This window comes from Drosophila pseudoobscura, chromosome 2 (assembly GCF_009870125.1).
Source record: "Drosophila pseudoobscura strain MV-25-SWS-2005 chromosome 2, UCI_Dpse_MV25, whole genome shotgun sequence".
In the NCBI taxonomy this organism is placed as follows: Eukaryota; Metazoa; Arthropoda; class Insecta; order Diptera; family Drosophilidae; genus Drosophila; species Drosophila pseudoobscura.
This window is the reverse complement of record NC_046679.1, coordinates 25,467,189-25,494,370: the sequence shown is the minus strand read 5'-3', so window position 1 is coordinate 25,494,370 and position 27,182 is coordinate 25,467,189. Positions and strand designations below refer to the sequence as shown.

The 27,182-nt window shown below is 45.6% G+C and overlaps 7 protein-coding genes and 1 long non-coding RNA gene across 10 annotated transcripts; 4 read left to right on the top strand and 4 right to left on the bottom strand.

Moving 5' to 3' along the window:
- Positions 1-84: 84 nt before the first annotated feature.
- LOC26533793 (uncharacterized) lies at positions 85-2,058 on the top strand. The gene is made up of 2 exons (XR_001451896.2): positions 85-775; positions 1,700-2,058. It is a non-coding gene; the product is annotated as an uncharacterized lncRNA (long non-coding RNA).
- On the bottom strand, positions 1,941-3,907 carry LOC4802742 (E3 ubiquitin-protein ligase MARCH5). Of its 2 annotated transcripts, none has more exons than XM_015182567.2 (4): positions 3,730-3,907; positions 3,077-3,677; positions 2,820-3,016; positions 1,941-2,751 (listed from the first exon to the last, which is right to left on the bottom strand). In XM_015182567.2, exons 2-4 carry the CDS (start codon positions 3,650-3,652, stop codon positions 2,334-2,336), a joined length of 1,191 nt encoding a protein of 396 aa, XP_015038053.1. In that variant the 5' UTR covers positions 3,653-3,677; positions 3,730-3,907; the 3' UTR covers positions 1,941-2,333. The 2 variants fall into 2 exon arrangements, with proteins under 2 accessions (XP_015038053.1, XP_001359605.4); XM_001359568.5 differs by having other exon boundaries at positions 3,077-3,656; positions 3,730-3,906.
- A 2,739-nt stretch (positions 3,908-6,646) lies between these two features.
- LOC4802741 (Golgi to ER traffic protein 4 homolog) lies at positions 6,647-8,098 on the bottom strand. Of its 2 annotated transcripts, XM_033384360.1 has the most exons (3): positions 8,080-8,098; positions 7,605-8,013; positions 6,647-7,550 (listed from the first exon to the last, which is right to left on the bottom strand). In XM_033384360.1, the coding sequence occupies exons 2-3, from the start codon at positions 7,986-7,988 to the stop codon at positions 6,924-6,926; spliced, it is 1,011 nt and encodes a 336-aa protein (XP_033240251.1). In that variant the 5' UTR covers positions 7,989-8,013; positions 8,080-8,098; the 3' UTR covers positions 6,647-6,923. The 2 variants fall into 2 exon arrangements, with proteins under 2 accessions (XP_033240251.1, XP_001359604.2); XM_001359567.5 differs by having other exon boundaries at positions 7,605-8,086.
- A 68-nt stretch (positions 8,099-8,166) lies between these two features.
- On the top strand, positions 8,167-9,520 carry LOC4802740 (BTB/POZ domain-containing protein KCTD9). The gene is made up of 3 exons (XM_001359566.4): positions 8,167-8,766; positions 8,843-8,974; positions 9,029-9,520. The coding sequence occupies exons 1-3, from the start codon at positions 8,218-8,220 to the stop codon at positions 9,341-9,343; spliced, it is 996 nt and encodes a 331-aa protein (XP_001359603.1). The 5' UTR covers positions 8,167-8,217; the 3' UTR covers positions 9,344-9,520.
- Positions 9,521-11,314: 1,794 nt separating this feature from the next.
- On the top strand, positions 11,315-15,014 carry lost (methenyltetrahydrofolate synthase domain-containing protein lost). Its single transcript, XM_001359565.5, has 6 exons — positions 11,315-11,546; positions 12,889-13,059; positions 13,123-13,838; positions 13,910-13,978; positions 14,045-14,264; positions 14,334-15,014. The coding sequence occupies exons 1-6, from the start codon at positions 11,462-11,464 to the stop codon at positions 14,732-14,734; spliced, it is 1,662 nt and encodes a 553-aa protein (XP_001359602.1). The 5' UTR covers positions 11,315-11,461; the 3' UTR covers positions 14,735-15,014.
- Positions 14,977-27,182, bottom strand: LOC4802738 (serine/threonine-protein kinase 32A). The gene is made up of 9 exons (XM_001359564.3): positions 26,841-27,182; positions 19,553-19,830; positions 18,878-18,933; positions 18,635-18,800; positions 18,252-18,322; positions 18,038-18,164; positions 17,169-17,294; positions 16,901-17,082; positions 14,977-16,836 (listed from the first exon to the last, which is right to left on the bottom strand). The coding sequence occupies exons 1-9, from the start codon at positions 26,969-26,971 to the stop codon at positions 16,186-16,188; spliced, it is 1,788 nt and encodes a 595-aa protein (XP_001359601.3). The 5' UTR covers positions 26,972-27,182; the 3' UTR covers positions 14,977-16,185.
- Positions 18,967-19,516, bottom strand: LOC26532050 (uncharacterized). The gene has a single exon (XM_033378734.1). The coding sequence runs from the start codon at positions 19,421-19,423 to the stop codon at positions 19,028-19,030; it is 396 nt and encodes a 131-aa protein (XP_033234625.1). The 5' UTR covers positions 19,424-19,516; the 3' UTR covers positions 18,967-19,027.
- On the top strand, positions 20,044-21,247 carry LOC4802736 (ubiquilin-2). Its single transcript, XM_001359563.4, has one exon. It carries the CDS (start codon positions 20,231-20,233, stop codon positions 21,155-21,157), a length of 927 nt encoding a protein of 308 aa, XP_001359600.2. The 5' UTR covers positions 20,044-20,230; the 3' UTR covers positions 21,158-21,247.

The following is a 27,182-nucleotide window of genomic DNA, read 5'->3' as shown; positions in this document are numbered from 1 at the left end:
TTAGACCGTTCCGACCACGCACATCCCTACTGCCCATATAACGTGCAATTTTTACTATTTGTTGTTGTTTAGTAATGTATTATTATTAATTATTTGATGAGTATTGGCAACTCCTTAAATTTGTTATATTTCTACAGCATTTTCGATTTAAATGTCTAAGATAATTATTTTTTTTTTACTAATTTCATAATTTTTCTCCGTGCTTCAAATATCAAGCTCACAACAATGAAAGCATGTACATCAAAATATAGAGCTGCTTTGTCTAAAAAAAATTCTGACTAACCTACTAAGTGAAAATACCCGTAAAATTATAACGGTCGCAAGTGGTCGCAGTTAATTTAATACACATTAGTACTTTACAAATGGAATACATTAACTTAACATATTTGGTAAGGGGCACAAGAGGACACAAACAAATTGTGGACCTCAATTGACAGGCAAGTGAACTAGCCAGGGTATGCTTTATGATAACGTATCATTCAAAAAAGGTTTTGGTTCCAGAATATCCGCCGTCTGGCCCAATGTGCAGCGACTCGTTACGTTATGTGCCTTGGTCTGTAGACTGCCGCCTACTTCATACCGCACTCTCCCTCCTGCACACCCTCACAAAGTCAGTCACAAAGAACAAACGCAACCCGTTGGCTTTGTTACTGTTCTTGCTTCTTCCGCCAAAAGTGAGCAAACCCCAGACCCGAGGCGAAGAAAGAAAGCAGCAAGAAATCTTTCTACTGCCGCGAGCGCAAAAGCGTGTGATTGCTCCTGAAAACCCAAACAGGTGGGCCAAACACACAAATGCACATACACAGCTGTGCTCAAGCTCACATACGTCACCGGTACCGTGCCGTCTCCCTCTCTCTATCACTCGTCTCTTTCTCGCTCTCTTCTCTTTGTGCTCGTACGTGTATGTGCCAAGATTAACTGTGTATGGGTCTTCGACTTCGACAACCTCTCCAATGCCCTACCCACGTTATATGAAACACCAAGCGCCCTACATTTTCGAAAGTAACCAAATTATGCCTATATGTATAGGTATACCTATATCTGTAATTCTTAGATAACCTAATACTATTTATTTATACTTGTAGAAGGAATAGATATGACTAGATATCATTGCTACGAAGCCCATCTATAAGTCGAGTCGGCCGCATAGGGTTCGCTTTTCCTTCAGTGGAAGTATCTGCCAAATGCACACCGATATCTTGCTGCCGGTGCTGTCGATGATAAGCGCAAATAGACAAAACAAACACAAAACTTGCTAACAATTATAAATGATTAGATCGCTTTTTGGAGCATTCACTTTGGACGGTTCTTTAACAGTATCTTTTTGTATTGTACAAATGTATATGTACATACATACATACATATGTACATATATCATCCGTCGCAAGTTTACAGACGACTTTAGATTTTATATACATTTGAAGTACATATGTATGTATGTAGTTGTTCATTTATATAAAATGCATGAGTCGCTGGATCGGCTTAAGCCAAACCAATGCTGCTTGAGTGCTGGGGATATATGAATCACACACCTGCATAGATTCAGCTTTGTACAAACATACATATGTACATATGTATGCCAGGCGGCCAGTTGCGTTGCGGATAAATTATCTTGAATCGGAATGACTCAGCAGCCCAGCCCCAGCCGGCTTACAAGCCAGTACATATTTATAAACAAATTATTCGCACTTTCTTACAGCTTGCATAGACCAGTACCAGCTCATACTCTGTCTGCGCTCTCTCGCCCACGGACCTCAGTGATATAAAAAGCCTATCTAATCTGGCAGCCGGAGCACAAGACCTTGCCAATTGCACTAAACTGCTCACAGTGTGGTTACACAAAAGTTCAGAACAGACCCAAGCGGTTCCAAAGGTCGAGAAGTTGCAGGGGAAATCGAATAGAGGGCTATCAATGTCCTGAAATACCCGTAATATGATGGTTATAATTCACCCACAGCCAAGGGTTTGCTTTTATTTACAGAGGCAACTTTGTAATTTACAAAAATGGTAACGAATAAATCAAATATGTGGAAGCATATATGTATGTATGTAATATAACCTACTTGAATATTACATCTATGAAGGGACATGGGAGGGAAGGGAGTTTTATTTGTGTTGCTAACAAAAAGCTTGGCCAAATATTTCAACATACACTTCATTTTCTGGAGACTTGACTTGTACAATAAATTTTGCTGGCAGACCGCCTACCGGATAGTTGTTCTTAGCTAGTGAATAGCGTGCTCCTGCTGGTGCGAGAGATGAAACAATCTACGTAAAAAGCCGAGAACTAGAAAAAAGTTAGCATTAGCAATTGGGTCCACTGTGCCGTCCATCTAGACAATGTCCCCATGCTGGCGGTCTCGTTCACGGGCCGCTGCGGCGGCTATCCGGGAAGCTTGGGCCACCGGGGGCTGCTGTGGCTGACGTGCGCCGCCGGCAGGATTGTTAGTGTTGCGATGCATAAAATTGCGTATATTTTCCTCCGTGTAGTCCACGATGCGACGCTTCTTTCGACGCGCATACTGCTTCTGTTTCAAATATATTTTTAGGATACCCTTAACCGTTATGAAGGTCAGACCTCCCAGCAGCGTGCGATGTAACGTATTGTCCACAGATTCGAAGAAAATGCGACCTACAATTGATGAGATGGTGGGCAAAAGAAGGGCCCCACAGAAGACACGTGTAGCTGAAACTGGATCAGACAGAGCAGGTGTGGCCGGATTGCTGTTGATTGGCTGCTCCTCCTGGGTACTGTGGAATTAATGAAAGAATAAATACTTTGACCATCCAGATAGTGTCAATGGACTTTGTTCTCTTACAGGCTCGGATACAGGAGGTTAACAAAGGGAAATTTGCGCACCACTGTGCCACGGTTGCGAATCAGACGCAGCAGTGCATCCTCCCAGCGTATTAAACGGCCGAGCACCAGACCCACTGGAATGGCTGGTAGCCCGATGAGAAGAACGAGCGGATCTCCCGCCTCCATTATGGACATACCATGCTCATGACCCACGATCTGTCATAGGAAATGTGTTTTCAGGCGATCTTAATAACAACAAATAAGGTAAACGCTTGCCTGTAAGAATGTTACCGCCCCGTAAGTAACTGCTGTCCAATATAGAGAACCCACAAAGAAACCAGCGGCCAGAAATGGACTCAAGCGTTTGATCATGTTATCAACAGCTTCCAGAGCGCCACCGAGTTTTCCCATTTGTGGGAACACAATTATGTATTCTGTTTGACACTGCGGGCAGGATACGGTGCGCAGTGCATTTCCCTTCTGCGTCTTCTCATCGATCCAGCGATATAGGCAGCTCTGATGCACCCACTTGGTAGTCCCACGGCACTGGCACGGCTTCACCCAGGCAGCCAAACGGTTGTCCTCGTCGGTGGCAAAGCATATCCAACAGCAACGTTCCGATTCAGGGGGCTCACCACCCACCAAAACTGTTGTGGATGTGGTGGCATCTGTCGATGTTTTATCTGCGTGGGTGGAGACTTGGGCGTTTCCGGATCCTGGAGCAGGTGGCAATATAAGAGTCGTGTGGTCATCAGCGGACGCGGGTGAGGTTGTGAGCGGCGGGCTATCACCGGTATTAACGTCAGTTGCAGTTGCAACATCGGCAGTGGGTACTGCCGCATTGTCAGCCATTTCGCTGCAAATGTCACACCATATACTACTTGTGTTAATGGTCTGCACCTGAATTTGACCTGTTCAATTTAGCTTACTCTGCGTGCGTACCGCGGCCTCTAGTTTTGCTTTGTTTCTTTTGGTGCAATTGATACTTTCAGCTGCGTAGTACGTCTGAATTTTTAGTTGTACAACAAAACTAAAGCGAAACTAAAATAATTTGTTGATACATATCTAGAGTGTGACTGACACTCAGAAATATATATCAAAATATACAGTCTCATTTAAAAAATATACCGTATCATTTGAAAAATATACCGTAAATATACTGACACATTCAAGTTCTATTTTACATATTCCTCGTTTTTGATATTCCGTGTAATATTACTAGCTATATAGAAAATTTAGCCATGCCCACATAATTTTATCCGATTAGTGAATTTATTTTCTACTTGACTGGCTTACTTTAAATAATTGCTTTAATTTAATTTTGCGTAAAAAAAGGTTTTAGCGAAAATGGCCAAACAAAAAAAAACCGAAGGAGGATAGTCGTTCATATTGCTCAATTTAGAGATTCCGTTGAATAATTCTGTCTAACTAAAGCCCATAGTTCTGCCCACATCATTTAAGGCCATTGATGAATACATTTTCTTCTAGATTGGCTAGTTTTTAGTCAATGCTCTTATTGTATTTTGACTAAAACAAGGTTTAAACAAAATAGGTCAACAAAAAAAACAGTCGCAATGTTGCTGGAATTTTAAGATAGATGCGCGCATATGCCTCTTTACACCTTATTTCGTTAATTTTGTATGAAGATAAAACGTAATTTCTAAAAACCTTTTCTCAAAGTGATATTCTTTATACATATTTAAGTACATTATTAGTATCTTGTGTATATTTATCACGATCCTGATACCTACGGAGCCTTGGATGACAAACATTTTCTCAATTCTATAACATCGTTATCCGTACGGTATGAGAACTAGTGTTGCCGGTAATTATTGTTGTCAACCGGTTATTCACCAATAAATACTCGTTTTATATCTTCCGTCGAATATTCCCAGCTATAGAGAACATTTAGTCATGCCCACATAGTTTTATCCGATTGATGAATGAATTTTCTATTTGATTGTCTTAATTTAAATAATTGCTTTTATTGGATTTCTATATAAAGCGAAACTAAAATAATTTGTTGATACATATCTAATTCCGATTAATTGAAACCAGGCATTATTTGGTATTTAATTCTATGACCGCATCAGTGTTGCCACTTCAGCTCTTTTATAACTGGGTGTGGCGCTTTTTAAAGTTAAATTGCTTGAAAATATGTTTTATTAGCCGGAAATCTGGCTATTTCAAATATATCGGGCTTCCGATACATACCAATGAACAATGGAAATTTGTTGTTCAAAAACGTTGGTTACTTTTTGAAGCTTTTTCAATTAATTTATTTTTCTTTATTTCCGACAAAATAACGTTTTTTTTTAAGATGTCGTGCTGTTATGCTGGCAGAGTTTTTCTCAACGGTACTGGCCACATTGATCGTTTTGATTACTGTGACGTCGTCACATCGTCACTTTTCAAATATGTAAATATTAAGGGGTTACGTGAAAGTGTGGTAGTGTCCAAAACAAAACCTTTTATAAAATTGTATGTCTCACATTCAATCGCATATTATCATTGCGGGTTTGACCATCATTGCCAGTTTCATTAAAAGTTGGGGTTACGCCGAATTTCAAATCAGCCTTCCGGCTCATCCCAATTTTTTTGATTTTTGCCGACGATTTTCCTAAGGTACTCCTCTAAAGTTCGGTTAAAACGTTCTATCATTCCATCGGATTGAGGATGAAGTGGTTTTGTACGTGTCTTCTAAATTCTTAATGTCTCACATGCATCATTGGATGTGTGAAACTCAAAATTACGACCTTGGTCAGAATGTAATTTCATTGGTACTCCGAATCTTGTTTTCCAATTATTTATAAACACATTCGCCACTGTCGATGCCTCTTGATTAGGGATCGGATATAAGAATACATATTTATTTCCACTGTCACTGGTTGGGAATGGGCCTACTATATCCATTGCGATCCTCTCAAACGTTGCTCCTGAATTGTACTGCCGCATTTTTCCGAAAAAGTTTTTGGGACGCTGGGCAACATACATAGAGTCGGCCCGTTACCACTATCTGCTTTGTCAGAACGGCAGTCTCTGTGGACGAGCTTTGATTGAAATGAGCCGGGGGTTCCAGAGCGAGGTGGATTTGTTTCTGGTGCAAGCAGTCCTTCAGCAACTGTCGCTGAAGGATCGCAAATCCGCCGAGGACACGTTCATTGAGTACACACGCTATCACGTTGAAGAAGCAATTAGCTGAGCGCGGCTTACCGACAAGCGACTTGAAATCCGAACTGCAGCTACGGTTAAAAGCTGCAATGGAGAGAGCAGGCCTTACTGTAGAAGAACTCGTAGTCTTGGATGAGCAAGGCTCCAGGTCGACAGTGCAGGAGAAGCAGTCGGTGGCAAACAATGGCCAAATGATGGCGATGTTGCAACAGATGATGCTCCAGATGAAGGCTGCCGAGGTGCTGCAATCGATTCCCGACGCAGATAAATTGAATTATGAGGCTGTTAAGCGTGCATTGGAGCGTCGATATGGAGGTGACCACATGCGAGAAGCGCATCGACAGACATAGCGCGAATCTCACGCCTGGCTTACAATGATGTCCCAACCGACTTTCTAGAGAGATGCAAAATCAATGGTTTTATAGACGGTATCAAGGATTTAGACACACGCCGCGCAATGGTACTGATGCCCAGAAAAACATACGAGAAAGCGGTCAGTCAAGCATTGACATGTGAAACATCGGTATTGATATGCCGTCCATTTGCAACCAAACGGGTCATATGGCGAGAAAACGTAGGGATAGACAAAAAAGACCGAGATCCTGGTGCATGGAAAGGAACTCGCAGTACTTATAGAAAGTCTAAAACATACTAGAACTATAAAAACAGAAATTGTTTTTACTATACAGAGAGAGTTTATTTTCGAAAGGATTAATGAGTTGTTCCAAACAACTTCTAGCTAAGACTGACTATTTTACATATTATCTGACATTACAACAATAGTCAGTCTACTAAATGTCCATTCGTTACAGTATATTAAAATTATAACAAGGAAAAGAATAGTCCGGTGAAATAGCGCCAATGAACCTCGTTGACTAAAAGCGCCCACTAATAAAAAGAACCAAGAAGTTCTCCATTGCCATTCGTGACGAAGCTGCAGCTGGAACTGCTGTTAGTCGAGCTCGTTAACGTTCTGCCTTCTCTGGGGCGTGCTCTGATCTTCCGCATCCTCCTCGTCAAAGCCTTGCATCATCCGACTGAATATGTCGCCGAACATCCCACCCAATCCGGGAGGGCCGGCATTTGTCTCCGGCTGCTCGTCGAAGTAGATGACTCCAATTTTCGTTACGTACTTCAAGAACGATGTATCGCGCTTTAGCGAAGGATCGTAGAGCTTTCGCAGGGAACGAAAGCCTGTCACACTCTTTGTCTCGATCAAGCGAAACAGAAAGTACAAAAAGTTGACCAGTGGCTCCTTATAGGGAAACTCGTGCCTCAGTAGCTTAGGGTGATAGCGTGTGTACTCAATGAATGTGTCCTCGGCGGATTTGCGATCCTTCAGCGACAGTTGCTGAAGGACTGCTTGCACCAGAAACAAGTCCACCTCGCTCTGGAACCCTCGGCTCTGGCTGATTTCAATCAAAACTCGACCACAGAGACTGCCGTCCTGACAAAGCAGATAATGGTGACGGGCCGACTCTATGTTGCCCTCCGTCCAAAAAACGTGTGCAATGAGCTTGTGCAAGACCGGATGTCCGTACTGTCCGTGCAAAGAAATGCTCCATTTGATGGCACGTTGCTGGAACGACAATACAATTCAAGGCCCATTTTATTGGAAAATTGCATTACTTACAATCAGCGTCTCACGCTCCACTATGCCTGAGCTAAGACCTTGTATGAGGGTGCCCAAGCGTGGCACCCAGAGGAGGTTTTCGGTGTCCTCAGGCAGTGGCCCCCTCTTCTCGAGTGTGTCCACCAATAATAGACACAGGTCAGCCGCGCTACCCTCCTGCTGCTTGGCAATCAGCTTCTGGGCCCCGTCAAAAAGCAAGTCCAGGCAGTCCTGGTAGCGTTTCTGCGCCGTATAACGAAAATATAACGTTCTGTACATCATGTGCGCTTCGTAGAAAGCCCCCCCGGCCAAAGAATGGGACAACTTGGCAAGTACACGGCTAACACCTCGCTGGCCCGTGGAGTTGGAAGTTGAGCTGCTGCTGGCGATCTCGGCGGTGGTCATTGTGTATAACGGATACGGCACTGGACTTTTTAGGCAATTTATTGGTGATTTCGAAGTCTAATTTTATAATTATATATTTATATGTACGTACATATTATCGAAATAGATTATTTGTCCGATGACACATGCTCGCTGTGAATGGCAAGATTAGTCTGGAAAGAAGAAGACAAGGAAACAGTGGAATCAACTAAATACAAAAAATAATTCATTTGTGTAATTTCTAAAATAGATGGATAATGAGCCGAAGGAAAGAGATACTGGAGAAGACGAGGCCGCCAGTGGGAGTATTTCCGTCGCAAGGAGCTTTGCCCCCAATCGTTGGGTTAAGCTGAATGTGGGCGGCCAGATATACACTACCACTATTGACACCTTGGTTGGCAGAGAACCGGACTCTATGCTAGCGCGAATGTTCCTGCAGGATGGCAGCATGAAGCCCAGCGAAAAGGATGAACAGGGGGCCTACCTGATTGACAGGAGTCCACGTTACTTTGAGCCCATTATTAATTACTTAAGGCATGGCCAGTTCGTCTGTGACGCCAACGTTAGTGTGATGGGAGTTCTAGAAGAGGCACGATTCTTTGGCATTTACTCGCTGATAACCCACTTAGAGGAGCGTCTAGGACAGCAGGAGGAACCGCAAAGCGACAGACCGCTTACCAGAATGGATGTTATAAAGGCCATCATACAAACCTCCGTCATAACGGAGCTCCGTTTTCAGGGGGTCAATCTGTCTGGAGCTGATTTGCGAAAGCTGGATTTCCGCAACATTAACTTTAAAGTAAGCTGTCAAGCTGGTCAATGGGAGCCTACCACATTATTCTAACAAATGTATCTACCACTACTACATCCCACAGTACGCGAACATGTCGCACTGCAACCTTTCACACACAAATCTCAACTATTGTTGTCTGGAGCGAGCGGACCTGCAGTATGCGAACCTGGAATGCGCGCAATTGGTTTCGGTGCGAGGTCTATGCGCAAACATGGTAAGAAAATGCTGTATACGATTGGTGGCTTAAGACAGATTAATCTCAATTTAGGAAGGGGCCAACCTACGCGGGTGCAACTTTGAAGATCCCACAGGAGTGCGTACCAATCTGGAAGGAGTCAATCTAAAAAGCGCCTGCTTGGAGAGCAGTAACATGGCTGGTGTCAATTTGCGAGTGGCCAACCTGAAGAATGCCAACATGAAGAATTGTAATCTTCGGGCCGCCGTTCTGGCCGGAGCAGACTTAGAGCGGTGCAATTTGTCTGGCAGCGATCTCCAGGAAGCTAATCTGCGAGGAGCGAACCTAAAGGATGCCGAATTGACGCTAATGGTGACACCCCTGCACATGTCGCAAGCCATACGTTGACGGAAGCAGTTTTATTTATTTTTATTTTCTTAACTTCGTAGAAGGGACAATACCGTGTGCAATTACATATCTCCTTAAAGTTCTAAATTATTGAAACAGATTACGATTTTAAATTAATGTTTGTAAATAATTCAGTTTTTAAAACTAGCCCCTTAAATAAACAGTGTTAGGATTAAATTTCAAAATATCTTCATAATGTTTGCAATTTGATTAATTTGTGCATCGCTGTGAGAAATGATAACCCTCCCTAGGTCACACACCTTGCAATTTCTTGGTAAACTTTTGTATTGGTAACGTGCAAGATTTTATTGTTTTTTTTTTTATTATTTTATTGCTATTATGTTTTGTCCAATTCTGGATAGCCTCCCACATTATTCACCTTGGGGTGATAAGATTCGATAAATTCGATGTGTATTTTTGGAAAGAAAATGTGAAGCAGTCGTTTAAAGTTTTATCAGGACAATAACCCGAAGCATAAGACCCCATAAAGTGAGGTCTTGGCTGCTATATAACTGCCTAAAAGTAATCCCTATTGAAAGTTTGTGGAGTTATCTGGACCGCCGTGTACACAAAACGCCAATGTCGTCCATATCCGGCCCTGCTTCAGGAAGATAAAACACATGGGCATTTCCGCGAAAAGGTCAACCAAGAGTCGCAAAAAAAAGTACCGAAGAACTTACTGTTTTTCATTATATATTACATATTAAGAAGTATTGAAATTTTATGTTTTTGGGTTAAAATAGTGAATAAAAGTGTATATGTAAAAAATAATTGTAAGCGAAGTTGAGTTTGTATGTGTCTTGCACTGGCAACGTTTTATAGGCTTATTTCGTTAAAATGTTTACTACATCTAGAGTTCTCTTCGCGTAGAGCTTCTCTTCTTTAATTGTACTTAGATAAGTGAAGTAACGGTAAAAATTACAAAGAGCTACAACAGAGCATAATTAACCGTATTTAGGCTAATCTTTAATCTGATCTTCTTTTGTCGTGTGAGTGACCGCAAGTGCAATCCCTTCTACAAAAATTATTTTTGATGTGAGTTTGGTCTTTGATTTGAGCCTTCAGCTTATTGATTAATAGACCTGACCGCCATAAAATAAATGAAGAATGGGCAGCGTGGTTGGTGTCGCGGTACACTTGGGCGTGGAAGATAAAATAAAAGCTGTTATTTGCTTGATTTAGCTCTTGGTTTAGCAACTTGGTTTAGCTCAAGTTGTTAACCTGTTTAAATAAAGGGGGGTTAAGTGGGCTAAGTTCGCTTTTTCAACGGTATATTTTGAAATGGGACGGTATATATCTGAAAGTCAGAGTATATTATAGTATATTTTGAGTATGTTATATCGATAAGTCCGATGATACATCGATGTTTTCAAAATGTTCGGCTAAAATTAACCCATGAAGGGTATGAAATGAATATAGTAATTAAGGTTTTGTTCAAAACAGTGTAAAATAATTTCAAAAAGAGTATTCATAAACTACTATTGTCTCCAAGGCAAACATACAAACTTTATCAAAGCCATTTAGAAGTGGTGCCTATCGTGTCAACTATCATCACTCATTAAGAATGGCGTAATAATTATAGCTGAGGGTAAAGGCGAAAAATAAATCATTTCAGCTAAAACCTCAAACTAATTTTATCATTAGATCACACACATTAGCAATATTTTAAACATCGATCACATCGATGTTTTTCCAAAACTTTTTTTCCCAAAAACGTGGTTGTGTTGATTTTGTCCATTTCATATAGAAATCCAATAAAAGCAATTATTTAAACTAAGCCAAACAAGTAGAAAATTGATGTATCAATCGTATAAAATTATCTGGGCATAGCTAAATGTTCCATATAGCTAGTAATATTCCACGGAATATCAAAAACGAGGAATATGTAAAATATACCTTGAACTCGTCAGTATATTTACGGTATATTTTTTAAATGATGCGGTATGTTTCGGTATATTTCTGAGGGTCGGATGGTATATTTGATCGAAAAGTCCGCGGTCACACTGGTGGAGTTGGAAGGCACGTTGCCGAGAAATTGTGTTCAGTGAAAAAATAAATTGTTGAAGAAAAAAAAGCAAGAAAAAATAGTTCAAGTACACAATTTTTAATCGAATTACTATGGAAAATAAAAGCAACGCAGATCCTGCAGCTGCAGCCGCCGCAGAGAATGGCGCTAACACAGCCCAGGAGGTGTCATCGACAAGTAAGTATTCTCCGTCAGGGTGACGGTGGCGAAGTAGAACAGAAAACTTGCATATATTTTGCGCGAGTGTGAGAATGTTATCATAAACATTCTGCGTCGTCGTGTTCGTTTATGTGTTTAGTTAGTGCATTGCACTATTGCTGCCTTTAAAGCAGATCAAGGGAATTATTTTAGCGGGCGGCCCTAGACGAATATTTTTTCTTTTTTCTCACTCCCCCCTCCACAGTGTACATTCGGCCATTTTACATAGAGTGCACAAAAAAGTTGTCAAAAAATTCCGCCATATTTCTTTCTATGCGGCTCTTGCGGTAAATGAGTTGTCAAATTGCCGAAACTATACGTCAAAAGGAAACTCGGATGAAGAAGGATAAGAGCAGAGAGATGAGAAAAAGTACAACAAAAACAATTGTCTGTACATGCCCGCTTTTTTCATGTCGGTCGGCGGTCTTCGGTTTTTGTTGTTGATACCAATTACGTCATCGTGGCGCGCATTCTTATGCTAAAAACTACTGGGACTGCTTACAATTACCAAGCGGTGCCCGCAAATAGTGCACAATGAATCATTTTCGGCAAACATTTTGACTGCCCTTGCTCGATCTGTCTAGTTTTCGGGCCGTCTAATGTCATTCTTGTCGCCTGTCCGTTTCCCCCTTTCGCACACAAGCACACATCACTACTCACATGCATACATATTAATTGAGAAATTCGCGTTTTGATGCGCTCATCGCCAAGAAATGTTTAGTGCGTGTGTGTGTGTGTGTGTGTGTGTGTGTGCCTGAGTGCTAGAGCGTTGCCAACTTATTGGTCATGCGTCAATATCGATATTTAAATGCTTTTAAATTGAATTTTCAAACACGCACACGCAATTTCTTTCTGCACATCTGTATGCACATACATTCACGTATGTTCATGTGCACCAGAATTTGTTTGTAATCATTATTTTTGCACACACACGTACGTATGCATTTGCGTGTGTGTTCATGTGCATAGACTTTACGGAAATTCAAACATGTGGCAACCCTGCCGAATGTTTTCCATGCACATTTGTTTGTTGAAAGACAGTTCCGTGCCGGCGTTTAGTAGTGTTTGTTTAGACTAAATTGCTAATATCTGATTATTGGGCGTGGAAACCGGTTTATCAGCTCCAGTATCAGCTGAGAAATTTATTCGCTTTTAGTTCAGCGTAAAACTGGCGTGATAACATGCCTCAGCTATGGGCTCGGGTCAGCGATAAGAACTGGCGGCGACCGCCGCTCACTTCTTTTTGTTTTTTACCGGCTTACGTACTTATGCATTACTTGTAAACTGAATGCTCAAGAAACTAACATGTTTCCTCCAACAGCTCAGCCCGTGGAGCCCACAAAGCGCTCCCTCCGTGTGCAGACTTGGAAAAAGATCCAGGAGGGCAAGGTTGGCATTGGATTTAACAACATATTCAATCGGATTCCTGCATTTGTGGATGCCGATAAGGCTGCTGCATTGCTCATTCAGGAGGAGGAGTTCAAGAAGGCCGGTAAGTTGACTGAGTGAACACATTTATATGACACGACACTCATTTATGTTGCTATTTCCGCAGAGCACATCAAGGTGAACATCGATCGCGCTCTTCACGACTTTAAGGAACAGGCTTTGCTCGCCGACAAGTCTGTTTATTTGCCCAGCACACGCGACTCGTCGGCACTGTGCCTTAAGGTCGATGTACCAGCCGACGCCACCGACGAACAGAAGAAAGAGGCTCTGCGCGTCCAGGATATTCTCAAGTTCCGCACGGAAATCGGACTGGAGAGTAAACTGAAATTGGACCTTGTGGTGATTGGTTCCGTCGTAGTTTCACGCGAGGGCTACCGCATTGGTCGTGGCAATGGGTTTGCGGACCTGGACATTGGTCTGCTCATTGAGTTGGGTGCCATAACACCGGACACAGTGATAGCCACGATTGTGCACGATCTGCAGGTGGTGGACACTCTGCCCTTGAATCTGTTTCAGAAGTACGATACACCAGTGGACATTATCGTAACGCCCACAGAGGTCATACGCGTTGCAAAGCGCTTGCCCCGTCCCAATGGCGTCTTTTGGGAGATTTTGTCTGAGCGTCGCCTTAAGATCTTGCCCGTTCTGCAACAGCTCAAGGAGCAGGAGGAGAAGTCAGGCAAGACCATTGCCTTGAAGGCGGAGGACACTGATGTTGAGCAGCATCAAAACAGTAGGCGCCGTCGTGGGCCATTGCGTCGTCGCTTCCCACGAGGAAACCCAGGACGCACCACCTCACAGACTGACAACGAACAACAGGGCGTAAGTAAAATAATTAATACATCTGTCTAAAGTGCATATTATATGGACATATGTATGGTTCACCAATGCAGGAAAATACCCAGAAACGCGCTCCACGCCGAAAGGGTCGCTTCGTCAACCGCCGCAGACGCACAACCAAGGTGACTTTAATTGATGGTACTTTGGGTCATTATGGACTCCCTTTTCACACTTTCATTAAATTTCAGTCTGAGGGCGATCAGTCTGGAGTTGAGGGAGGTGCCAAGAGTGAGGATCGTAAGTTCGATGAGGGGGGCGCTGGCGAGCGTCGTCAGACGAAGAAGAAAAACCGCGGGCCGCGTGACTTTTGCGTTAAGTTGACTAACTTGACTCGTGACATTCGCGTCAAGGATCTGAAGAGTGAGCTTCGTAAGCGCGAATGCAATCCGATGTCTATCGCATGGAAGGGTAAGTAGTTTTATAAAACTTTGGTGGAGAGGAGAACAATGAATATTTACTCGACGTTTTTCCTGACAGGCCACTTCGGCAAGTGCTACCTCTACTTTGGCAACCGCAATGGCACTCCCAGCACCCAGGACGATGTCGACAAGGTGTTGAAATCACTGAACGATCTCTCGCTGACCATCACCACTGGGGGCGAGCCGGCTCCGGCAGTCGCAGCTGTTGCCGAGGGTGAAACTGTAGTGAAGTCGGAGCCAGCCGAGTCTGCAGAGACAGCACAGACGAAAACCATCAACGTGCACGTCGAGCTGATCCAGTTTGGGGCCAAGAAGAATGGCGCAGCTGCCAATGCCGGCGCTGTCGAGGGTGGCAACGATGTCGATGGCGGTGCGCTGAACGGGGCGGAGTCTGCTACTGTGGGGGCCGGAGACGCGAGCGCTGCACGTATCGAGTCTGTGGACACCACCACAGTATAGTATGACCAAGCGCTTAGCGCAGCCACCAAACGGCTGCGGCGGATGTCCGCCTGCAGTGCCACGCATGGAGTTCAACGAAAAAAAGTAACATTTTGTTTAGAAAAAGCCGAGAAATAACAAACAAAAAATGACACGCCGAACTCCAACAACACTACATACTACACACTACACTACACAAACACTTACACTCATCTCCCTCCCACACACTCACTCAAACATACACGGAACATCATTTTAGCAGCTTGTAGTTTCTTCTACTCCTTCATTCTTCTAACAAAAACAAAAAACCAAAAGATGAGAACAAAAAAGCAGATTTTCTAAAGAGACACAGAACACACACACAAAACTGACGCTTTTCTAAACAATTGCATTTGTTTTTGCTTAAGAAAAACAAAAGAAAAATTCGTTAAATCTTGTAAGCTATTCAACTTAATTGAATCTTTGAAATACTCCTTCCACAAATGCAGAGTGGAACACCATTTCTATTGAGAAAGAATCATTCACACACTTGCTCTATTCGCTTCTCGATGTAAACGCTCCCCGTGCTGGGGACTTTCTTGATTCTTTTCCATTTTCTCACCGTCGCACCGAGACCCAGCGACCATCTTCCGACCCCACCCAGCCCCCAATGCAGTTGAGCTGCTGACGGCAGGGTGGGGAGGGGAATGATGGGTGAAAGATGTTAAAGTGATATTCGTAAAATGTAAAATTAACCGTAAAGCCCACAAATGAAAACGAGAGATCGCGGATAGAACCAGAGAAATTAACAAACTATTAACATGTTGCATTTTGCTTATAAAATAATATACAGAAGGGGATTATTATAGAAATTTGGTTAGTGTTTAGCCACTTTCGACACACACCAACCAATCCAATAATAACACCAACCCAGAATAACTAATATATTTAACGAGAGATCAACAAGTGCGTGAATACAACAATTATACATACAGAACATAATTATTTACTCTTTTTTATACAAAGAAAGGCATTACAAAAATATGTGAAACATGAATGAAATATAACTTGAAATAAAAACTTAAAAAAAATCGAAACTACGCTGCCAGTTTTATTGAGGTAAACCCCGCTTTCTGCAGTGCCTCTTTACATTTATTTTGATTTCAGCTAACAGCTAATCATACATACACGCATATGTACAAAGGGACTTACACTTAAGACTTAGCCAATAGAAATACAAATTATATGTTTTATTTTATTTATATTTATGTATAACTACGCGTACACGTACTCGTACAAAGGTGAAATTCAGCGGAACTCGAAAAATACTCGTAGGTTCTGGATCTCTTTGGATGTGCCTTGGGGCTTGTGCTTGTGCTCGCAGTGAAACCTGTTGCGTTGCCATACGATGATGCATAAATATGCACATACGAGAATGTGCCATTAGTTCCGTGCGGAGGGTTCGGGTGCTATTCGCACTGATTCGTACGATACTACTTTTGTGCCGTGCCCGTTGCCTTGTCCAACGTGCTGCAGAGCCGTGTCGGGGTGGCAGTTGTGGCTCCTCCGCCCGTGCCCTGCGGGGACGGCGTGCGATCTATGAATTCGATGCTATCACTCTCTTTGCAGGCGGTGCACCTTGCGTTGCCAGATGGTGAATTCGTGGCTGCTGGCGTAGGCGTGGGAGTGGTGATCGCGGGGTTTGTTGCATGGCTAATAGACGTGGAAGTGGACGAGGCGGGCCTCTCTTGAATGGGGGCCAAGCTGTTGACTATCGAGTTGGCCATGGCCAATTCGAGCTCACGCTGCCAGTCGTTCTCCTTCTGTTCCATGGCCTTTCGCTTAAGCTCTTTGTAGCGATTGTAGACGATGAACTCTTTGACGAGCACGGTCTCGGGGTCGCTGTCGCGTTGGGCTGACCGCTGTTTGGCCAGACGCTTCTTTTTTTTGTGCAGCGGCCGCGTCTCCACAATCATCTCCTCCAGTTCCAAGCACGGGTCGCAGTTCAGGTGGTCTTCGGGTGGCTTGAAGATGGGCTTTATTTTCTTGTCGAGCACCTGCTGAAAGTCAATGTTCCGCAGCAACGGCGTCTGGTGCAGCTCATGCTGAGTGCTGATCCTGCCCCCGGGATACGTGGAGAGTAACTGCAAGAAAGTAGAGTGCGATCTGAAACGAGGATCCCTCGGTGGGCGCGCGCAGCCAACCTACCTTTTGCAGCAGATCGATGAAGTTGCTGCTCCAATAGCGGGGATAGTGCACAGGGGTGTTCAGGATGTTCTTGATCTCCGCCAAGGGCGTGTTCGAGTGCACCACAAAGGGGCGGACGTTGCTTCGCATTTCGTAGGCCACAACGCCGAGGGACCACCAGTCCACTGGGTAGCTATAGCCAGCTGTAATTAAGTTGAAACAATCAGGAAGCAGTCAATTATCGCTTCGGTAGGTTTAATTCAGCTTGTGCCTGGGCAGACACACTCACCCACTTCGTCCAGGGCGCATAGAAAAACCTCTGGCGCCATATACGGCTTCGTCCCTGACATGCTGCAGGCCATCGCATCCTTCTGCAGCCTCGTCGCAATATTAAAATCAGTCAAATGAGCGTGTCCTGGAATTAATTTCTCGTCAGTGGGGGCGGCACTCTTAATGCATTCAAGTGGCTCCTTCAAGTGGGCGTACGAGTGGGTGGTAATCTAATTGCGGTTGGCTTTCCATTCGCCCATTCCCTTTACTCCGCTTGCAATTCAATAACAATTATTATTGAATGTTCTTGGCAATGTTCGTGAATGAAGTGCATTCGAGAATATTGAGTGGAGCACTGGCAACAGGAGTTGTACTTAAGACAAAATCTACTAAATTGCGGATTTTTATAGCCTGAATGAAGAAAACAATTTCCCGCGGCTGACTCGTATATTTCTGTGTTATTTCTGTGTTAGAATATCGTTCCGTGATTGGAAATTCCACTTAGATTGGGAACAAAATACTTTCCCTAACACTATAGACAGTGTGAATCAGCACACAATATGTACGTGGATATGAACACATCATTGGATCACCTGAATGTCATTAAATAGACTCTCAGCCCGCCTGGCTGGTTGCTCGTCACTGTGGTCGGTCGGTCGCCATGTCCCACTGTATGGCTGGGTGGCAAATGAATAATTTGTGCCACCCCAAGAGAAGCTTCAGAGGCCGTAATGTGTACAGAACTTTCCAAATGAAATCAATACATTTTTGAGCACGACCAACATGTCATTATTATGAATTATAGACGCGGATGGCCTGGATGTTGTCTCGGAAAATGAAAAGCGTCTCCCGTCCGACCGGAGCGAGTCCTGTTCTCCGGATACTCACCGCCATCATCCAATAGAATATTGTCTGGCTTGATGTCCCTGTGGACCACCCGCTGCGTCTGCAGGTACTCCAGCGCACTGCCAAGCTCGCACACTAATAAGGCCACACTCTGCTCGGAGAATTCAACCTGAAAGCAGAACGGGCACAGGCATGGGGCCGGAAAAGGGAGTAGAGTCTGAGTCTGAAGGCTAAGAGTTGTCGCGTGCGGACTTACTCGGTTCTGTAAGTGATATCTCAAATCGCCACCAGTCAACAGGTCGCATACCATGAATAAGTCCTCCTCGTCTGGATGTGGATGTGGGTGTGAGTGTGAGTGTGCCATAAGGATGAAAGATATACGAGTATAAATGTCATAGTCTCGGGCTTCAAAGGAAATGTACAGAGTTAATTTGCATTTTGATTGCCAATCAGCCACAGCAACAGAAACGGCAACGGCTCCAAGAGCTGTGTTAGACTCAGGAACGGAGCTGCTAAGCGGCCAAAGGTGGCAGTGCCAGTGGCAGTGGCAGCTTCATTTGCATACTCGAACTTAAGGTGGTGCTTGCCGGGTCTGTCTGGGCTGGGTTTGTGTTTCTGTTTGTGTTTGTGTGCACTTACCCTGAAATGAGAACCATAAATTGACTAGAAACGGATGCTCCAATGAGGACAGCAGCTCAACCTCCTTGATGACACCGCCCAGCGCTCCACGCATCTCGCAGGCGGAGCGACTCACATATTTCATGGCATACAGAATGCCGCTGTCTCGCTTCTGCACTATGCACACCTGTGAATGTTCGATTGTTCAGTCCCACACGATAAGTATGCCGGTGCACCCATGTGGGTGCATGCGGATGCTCTTACCTTGCCAAAGCTTCCCTTGCCGATGGCACGAAGTATTTGGAAATGGTCAAAATTTACTGAAAATGTAAGAGAGATGCAATGCGTATATCACCTGATTTTAATGATTGCAGACCACTTTATTGACCAATTGAACACCCACTCGCACACCCCCTAAAATGTATTACTACCCAACGCCAACGGCATAGTCTGTCCCAGCTGATGCAACAATCGGGGGCACAGGAAGAACGGCGGCAGGAGATCGACCTCGAGGAGCCGCAGCTGGGGAAACCTGTGCCCGACAAGCACTTCAAAGTGGTCCCTGCCCAGGTAGTTGAGCCTCAGCTCGTTCAGCTGCGCACGGCCGTTGGTCAGGAGGAAGTCGAAGTCGTCCTTGTGCAGCGGCACCTCCAGCAGATTGAGCTCAATCTCGGTCAGTTGCGAGCGCCAGATGCGCCCCAGGAGCGGGCGACACCGCTGGAAGGTCTGGAGCATGGCCAGCTGGTCCGGCAGGGCGAGGCATTTCAATATTTTCACCAGGCACAGTTCGTCCATTCTCCACAGCTCCATGGCCCCCCTTCGACCCCTCAGTTGGTTTCGGGTGCGTGCCCGTAAGCTATTTCAATAGGTTGTCAAGTCAAGGCCGGGCTACTGTGATGTTCAAGCTATTTGCTTTAATCTATCCCAATCCCCACTCACCGTCATCGTCGGCGAGCAGACTCGCGTCGGCTCTGCTCGATGTATTGGCGCCCATGGCTGCTACATCAATGGTGCTCGCCAATCTGCGGATCCACCTCTCCCTTTGAAATCCAATTGATTCGGCTGTGGCCAATCCTGTCCCTGTTGTGTTCCGTACTGCCTCTGGCCGCAGCTGTGGATAGGATGCGGATGTGTGCTCCCAGCGGAGTACCGGTGTTTGCTTGTTGACTCGGCTACCTGCCCTCGAACTTGGGGGGCCAGTTGCAAGCACGATCCGTCTGAAACGACAGACAGAGTGGGGGCTGAGTGGATGTGGAATAAAGGTTTCGACATGTCTGCGGAGGGCTCCGTTTGCACGGGATTCACTGTATGCAAGGGACGTAAGAAAATGTTTCCGTTTCCAGTAGCAAAATCGTATATTGTTGGGATGCGGCTTTTTTAACGCATTTTAGTGATGGTAAACATCTAGTGTTGGTAAAGACGATTATAATCAAGTTTGGCAGCACTTGGACACGTGCAGCTCTCGAACAAAATTTTTTGGCATCAGAGCAGACTGAAAACTTCAGGAATCAAAAATCCCCAAGTCAGAAAGACAAATTCAGTTGAAAAATTCCGCACGGCAGACAACAACAGAACCGATCGTTTTCTTTATATCTACAATTCATACGAGTCGACGCCATGAGCCGCGAAAACTACATAGAAATAGTGGCCAAGTCCGTAGATATGGAGGTAATCGTCTCGGTGCGCAAGAATGAGTTGATTCGGAATCTGCGGGCCCTGGTGGCCGTGCGTTTCGAGCGGGCTATTGACAAAATTGTGCTGGTCTTCGGCGGCCAGGTGCTCCGTGATGATGTCACTATTGACACCATTGGCATCACTTCTGGCGTCAATGTGCACGTGGTGTGCCGTCGAGGCAACGCTGCGCCCAGCCAACCGGCAGCTGTGGCCGCGCCCCCAAAACAGTCGGCGTGGACCGGCCTGCTCGGGCCTAAGTTTGCCGAAGACGTAAGAGAGATTCTCAAAAATCCGGACCGTCTGAAGAACCTGTTGAAGAGGCAATTGAAGCAAATTCTGAAAAAGAATGGCATCACGGGCGACGCGCTCCGTAGTTACTTGAAGACCAATCGCAAGGTGGCCCTGGAGATGTCGCTGCCCATGAGTCCGGACAAGCTGGAGTATGTACGCCGTCGACGTTATCTGATAATAATGCGCTTGGAGCTCGTCCCTGGTGGTCCTCAGCTGCTGGGCCGCCTCGACAATAAAATGCGCAGATCCGAAGAAGACAATGTGGCCAGGACCTATCAGCAGCTCTCGCGCGGCCATGACAATGGGGGAAATTCCCAGCGCGGACTTGAGAACAGAGAGCCGCTGCCCAACCCTTGGGAGGCGTCGCACAGCGCCTTGAACCTGGGCGACATTCGGGCCGTTCTTCGGAAGGTCATATTGAATCTTATTTACGAGTATTTGCTACGGTCTTTTCGTGAACAGCTGGACAAACTGATTGAAATGGGCTACAATAATCATCTCCGCAATGTTCGCGCCCTCGTCATCTCCTCGGGATGCCTGGAGAACGCTATCAAGCTACTGGATGTCTGGAACCGCTAATGGAGCACCATTGACCCATTTACCCCCGCACTCGGATACACACACATACAAGGCACACTATTCATCATTTTTCATTTCGGACATATTGTACAAAAAAAAAAAAAAAATGTAATGCAATGCAGAATTCAGATCAGATCGAATAAATATTATAACCAGAACGAAGAAAACAACTCGGTCCCACAATCTATTCCTCGGCGCGATCGAGACGAAGTAGTCTAGTAGTCTAGGAAGAGAAATCAAAAACAATCAGATCTGATCAGTATTATAAACAAAAGGAACAAATCAATTTCCGGTCGCTACGCAGCGCCCGATGACGCGTTCTGACTGATTTCCTGTCTCTCTCGCACGCACTCTTTGCCGTGTCGTTCAATATTAGCGCCGTCTGGTGGATGAGAGCCATACTAACTACATATGTATCGGGTATAAATGTAGAGTTGCGGTCTCCGCAGCAACTCGTGATATGCAATGGCTGCATCTTTCAATTGGCAATGTAATTACTGACATCAGCAGAAGGCTGTTACGCGCGGATCCCAGGCGGATGCCCTCACCGAGCGAGGGGCGCTGCCGCATGACGCGTGGCGCGTTAACCGAATCGAACGCGAACAGGAAAGACAGCTGTTAGACCAAACTTGCTAAAACAGCTACGCATGCACTCAAAATACAAATACAACGACAATTACTAATTACGAGACAGGTACATATGTGAGTATTAGTATTTAATAAGAGGAAGGGAATTAGAGGTGGATATAGTCTGGTAGAGAGAATTATGGGGCAAGCATAAGACCCTAAACGGTTCATACAATGTGGAGGGGACAACGATATGCATATGTGTAGTTTCTAGTGAATCTAATAGAAACCGTGACGTTTATGCGACTCAACAGATCAGGGCTAACTAGGTCACCCATGATAAAGTTGTGCATAATAATCACACCAAGCATTTTTCTTCGGTGGTTTTTAAGGATGGCAGGTTTACTAATAGCAATCTACTATAAAAAGATGGCGTTCCCGTAGGCCCCGTAGAGCGAAGAGTAATTCGTGACCAGTTTTCGTTTTTAAAGCTTGATTAGTTTTGTTTGACACTTGTGCACTAAAGTGGTCAGAGCCTTAGGGATTTGTGCAAAATATAAACATGTCAGCTCTCCGTAAAGTTTCCCCCGTCAACGTCAAATATGCGGGTCTCCGAATGTCCTCCTCCTCAGTGTTATAGGCTACCCAGGTCCATAGTTTGATAGTTGCAAAGTGTTTTAGTTTTAGACTCGATGCCAGTCTGCTTTTTTATGACAATACTTTCACCATTGGCACCTCAAGGGATGCCTCGCCACGCTTAATTGGAAGCAGTGTTTTTCTATGATTGATTGAAGCAATTTTGTCGTGCCTGGCATACGTATTTGGATGGCTTCTGCTGTCCCACTCCTGCCTCCGTTGCTTCGCTTTCCTTCAGAGATCTATCCATCAAGACGTCTTTGCGTTCAGCCCCTGACAGTTCTCATCGTGTCTCGTCCATCAAGGGGTTCATCCCGTTCCTTGCCGTTCCGTTTCCCCGGCGTCATTGGAAACGTATCAATTGTACGCCATTTGCCACCAGCCGCCCTCAAATAAGTATACGCATGTACGAGTACAGTTCTGTATATTTCCATCATGCTGTTAAAAGTACCATTACGTAGGGAGCCTTCCACGATTGCTGATACGGGGCTCTGAGAGTACAGGCAAGGAAAGATATATCCGGTTGGAGTACATACATATGTACACGTGTATGGGTCATTGGGCAGGCGGACCCATGGGATGATTTTTCAAATGTCTTTCGGGCCGTCCCGTAATAGCTAAACTTTTACAAATCGCAGTGGGCTGTTAGGGGGCTGGTAAGATTCCCTCACGACAGCCAGCTAATGGAGCACACTTCCGCGATATCGACTTACATTCCGTCAAAGACTGCTCGGAATGGACGTTGATTTGTTTATCGCCAGCTTATTCCAAGTTCCAGGCTAGCTATAACAGAATGAAAATTATGATTTTTGCACTTTTTGTTTCATTAGTTCCAGAATGTGGGATGGGCTGGGTGCCATCCCATTAGGGATGCCATTAGGTATTTAGCTTCACAGGGCGAAGAGCGACGGGAACAATGGCTGGTGCCGTGGGGTCGGTGAGAAAAAGTGTCCCACGGGTGCCGACTGAGCTAACGGAATTGCTCCAAAGTCTAGCTGCTCATTAAATGCTCAAGGGGAGCGGGAATGGCCTCCGGCTGTGGGGCGCGGGGCTGGCGCTTTTGTTGCCCTCATCGCTAATGTAGCGAAACATTCGTCCGTTTTGCATGCTCATTTTTGCATTTAAATATTTTATGAATTCGACACAGCCACGGCGCGGCGCCACGGCACATCAGCAGCTCAGACTGTCCTTTGATGTGATTGCTTGAAAAAGAAACCCAGTCAGCAGTCTATCCCTGAGCCATGTGTCACCTTGAAATCCCCCAGTGGGAGTGGAAAGTCAGCGAACGTGTTCCTCTCTTTTTCGCCCCTCAATGGTGGTAGTGTGTGCTCCTGGCCCTGTTCACCAGGTCCTCGGTAGATTGACGCGGGTGGCGGCTCTGGTTGCTTTTATTTAAATTAGAAGTCCTTTATTGAGTTACGTGAACAGCAATTTCGTCAACTTTGCTGTGGTTTGTGGCCAGCCTCAGCTGCGGTAGCAGCCAGGACCCCACCTCGACGTCTTTCTGAATATTAATTTTCCAGAGCATCCGACATTCGGAGCGAGAGGTTAGCTATTGTCTACTTTCGGCACAGTCCACAGTAAGTAGTATCCATTCGCAGTGAAGGTGACTGTTGCAAGTGCGATGTCGGAACCGGTTTATTGGGATATAAGGATATTTACGGCACATTCGGGCATGCCCACGGTGACATGCGAATCCTTTCACCAAACCCCCACTTAAAGTGGTGCGTGGCTATGGGAAGTCGCCAACCGGTCCACAGAGCACTCATAAAGCGGATTTCGGCTTTTAGAGTACGGATTTCATCTTACGAAATCCGCTTCCGAAGTCCCCGGCTGTCTTCCGCTGGATAAAGCGCTTTCATCTCACGGAAAACGAAGTTAGCCCGACAAAAGCGTTGGGTGGGCAAGGGGTAATAGGAAGGGACGGAGCTCCACTTTAAGTTTCAATTCACGTGGCTCTTCGCGGTCTGGACGGGGTCTGATACTGATGCGATAAAGGCGTAGGCACTTAGCTGCTCTGCTGGCCTTCGTTATCGTGCCCCTCCGTCCCATCTGTTCCCTTCGCGACCCTTCGCTCGGTAGTCTCCGGCATCTCCGGGAAGTGACTCATTGACGCCAACCCGTCCGCAGTTGCACACCTCACTCCACACTGGCTGCCAAAAATAATTTACTTAATTTATCGATTTTACATAATTAACAATCGCCCGATTTGGGTCGAGTAGGTGGGGGGGCTTGGAGCAGTCGCTCCGCTAGCCATTAGCCATTAGACAATGGGCTATCCATTTGTAAAACGGTGCTGGGCCTTCGGCAAACACCACATAAAAAGCGAAACTCGATCTGCGAGGACTCTGAGCTGTTTGCACTGGCCCCCCTCGCAGTCACGCATCAAACATCGGTCCGTGGCAGCCGTTATTAAAACACAAATGACAGCAGTATCAATCAAAATACTGCCTCGATTGGGGTGTAGGGCGTGGGGCGTGTGGCGTGGGGCGTGTGGCGTGGGGCATGCGGCGTGCGGCGTGTCTGCAGACTCCAATTAGAAGAGCGCCTATTTAATGCCACGGCTCAAAATGTTTTCATATTTTCAGAGCTTCTCTTAGCAAACGTCTGCCGAAACTTGTCCGGGGCCACTGCCTCAAGGAACGGAGCGTAGACGAGTGGCGCCGAATCTGACCCGAGCCCATCATTAGCAGCATGCATAAAAGGGCAAAGCAAACACCGGGAATTCAGCTCCGAAAATTTGCATTTTTTACGGGCGTTTTCCCTTTGCTTCGGCGTTTATCCTGTCATTGTTCTCTCCCCGCTAATGGGATAAGACCCTCACAATGAAAATCCGGAGAGGCAATCAGTGGGGCTGGCGTTGGTTGCAGACTTATGTTTTAATTTCTAGCCCGATTCGCAGAAAACGAAGCTCAAAATGCGCACTAATCCCTGGCGTGCCTCAAACGTTGTGCCTGCCACAATGGGTCCCGCCCCTCCGGGAGCTCCTCGAAGGATTACAAGTGTTGACAAAACCACGGCGAAAGTGTGAGTGAATGCCGCCAGACACATGTTTCCCACGGCAAGCCCATCCCCACGTCTCTCCGGACGCGTGTGTACGGATACAGCTATATGGCGACGCCTTCACTATTCACATCACTTAATCATAATTCATATGAGGATGAGGTCTGCCCCTTCACGTCCACAGCACATTAACACAAATCGTAGCACAGAGCAAGCCAGAGGAGGGGGAAGGAGCGCAGCAGATGGGCATTCCGCCGTAAGCTCCATAACGGGCAAGGGCCTCGTAAACGGCTGCATTTTATGATATTTTGTGTTTACGATCAGAGCGGACCTCAGGGCGAAAAGTACGAGTATTACTCAGGTTACGGGAATGGTATGGTAAGGCTGCCGGCGTATTGTGGCCTTTCGTTTTGTCCGTTTTATGATTTGAAAATATTATGGCGATTTATAAACACAAATTTACTTGCGTTTTAATATTTATAGCCCGTGCGCGTTTAGGGGAGCCCCAAGCATAAGGCACTTCCTGATTAGAGCCTTGAACCAGTACTACTGACTGGTGCTGAGTTCTGTCAAGTTTCGGGATTGGAAAATGGACAATAGATGGGGAAAGCACTATTCCTAATGGCGCTTTTTAGCGCTTGGACCGGACTTGATAGACAATCAGTTACAACTCTGATCTGTGGGCAGGGGCTTAGCACAACTCTGTTCCAATCAACCTGCGAATCAGAACCCGGCGAAGTGACATCATCGTTATAGCCAGATGAAAAATCTATAATTCGAAGCGACTCGGCGGAGCCGGTACACGCTGTGCACGTTTATGGTCGGTCGCTCAGAGCTGCCCTTTGGGAGAGCCTTCAATGTCTCGATCTCGAGCATAATCTATATTAAAATGTCAATCATAGATGGGATACACACAGAAAAGACAACCATTTTGGTGTCAGGAGTCGCCGCCACCCCCAGAACTGACAAGTAAATTCAATGCTGCGGACCCATACAAAACGGGGTTCATTGACATCCCGAGTCCTTCGGGCAGCAAAAATAACAGTACGCGTTCGAATCGAGTAAGAGCACACTCAAGAAAGCACACTCTACTCCCCAATCGGACACATCAAATTTGCTTAAGTCAGCAGCGCACTTTGGGAATGTTTGCTAGGGTTCGGACTGGGGGAAGTGCTCATGGAATTCCAAAGATGGGTGGAATGGTAGGGTAGGTACCACTTGGCTCCTTTGAATTTATCGATTGAGATTGCTCACTGCCAAGAAAGTGGGTCCCTCGCACGTCTCGTAGACATGATATGCATGCATGTGATGTATGTACAACGTTCGGCTATTCAAATTGCACTCGCAACATTCGCCCTGTTGTTAATGGTCCAAAATGTCGGCTCACAACACGCCAAGACATCTAGGACACGACCCTCACACCCAAAGGGGGAACTGTATATGTGTACGTACACATGTACCGTACTCGCTTGGGTACCTGCATTGGCGAAAGCACATGGAAATTGTCCTTCTTGTTAGCTGGAACTCCGCTCCTGATGGATGTAGTATGTGTGTTAAAGTACGCCGGCGAAAAGTCACGCGATTTCCCAGATAAGCACTCGAACACATTTACTATGGGGGCAGGGATAGGCGCCATAACCGCCGTCATTACCGCTACTGCTGCCGTTGGTATTACAGTTAGTGCTAGTGTTAGCATCGCCGTCGGCAAATCACACTCACGAACAGCCCGTCTGTGTCTGCGGCCGTGCCACAGAGACCGTGTGCGGAGAACAACCGGTGGCCGCCATTGCCGGAGAACAACAGAACAGAACACACAACA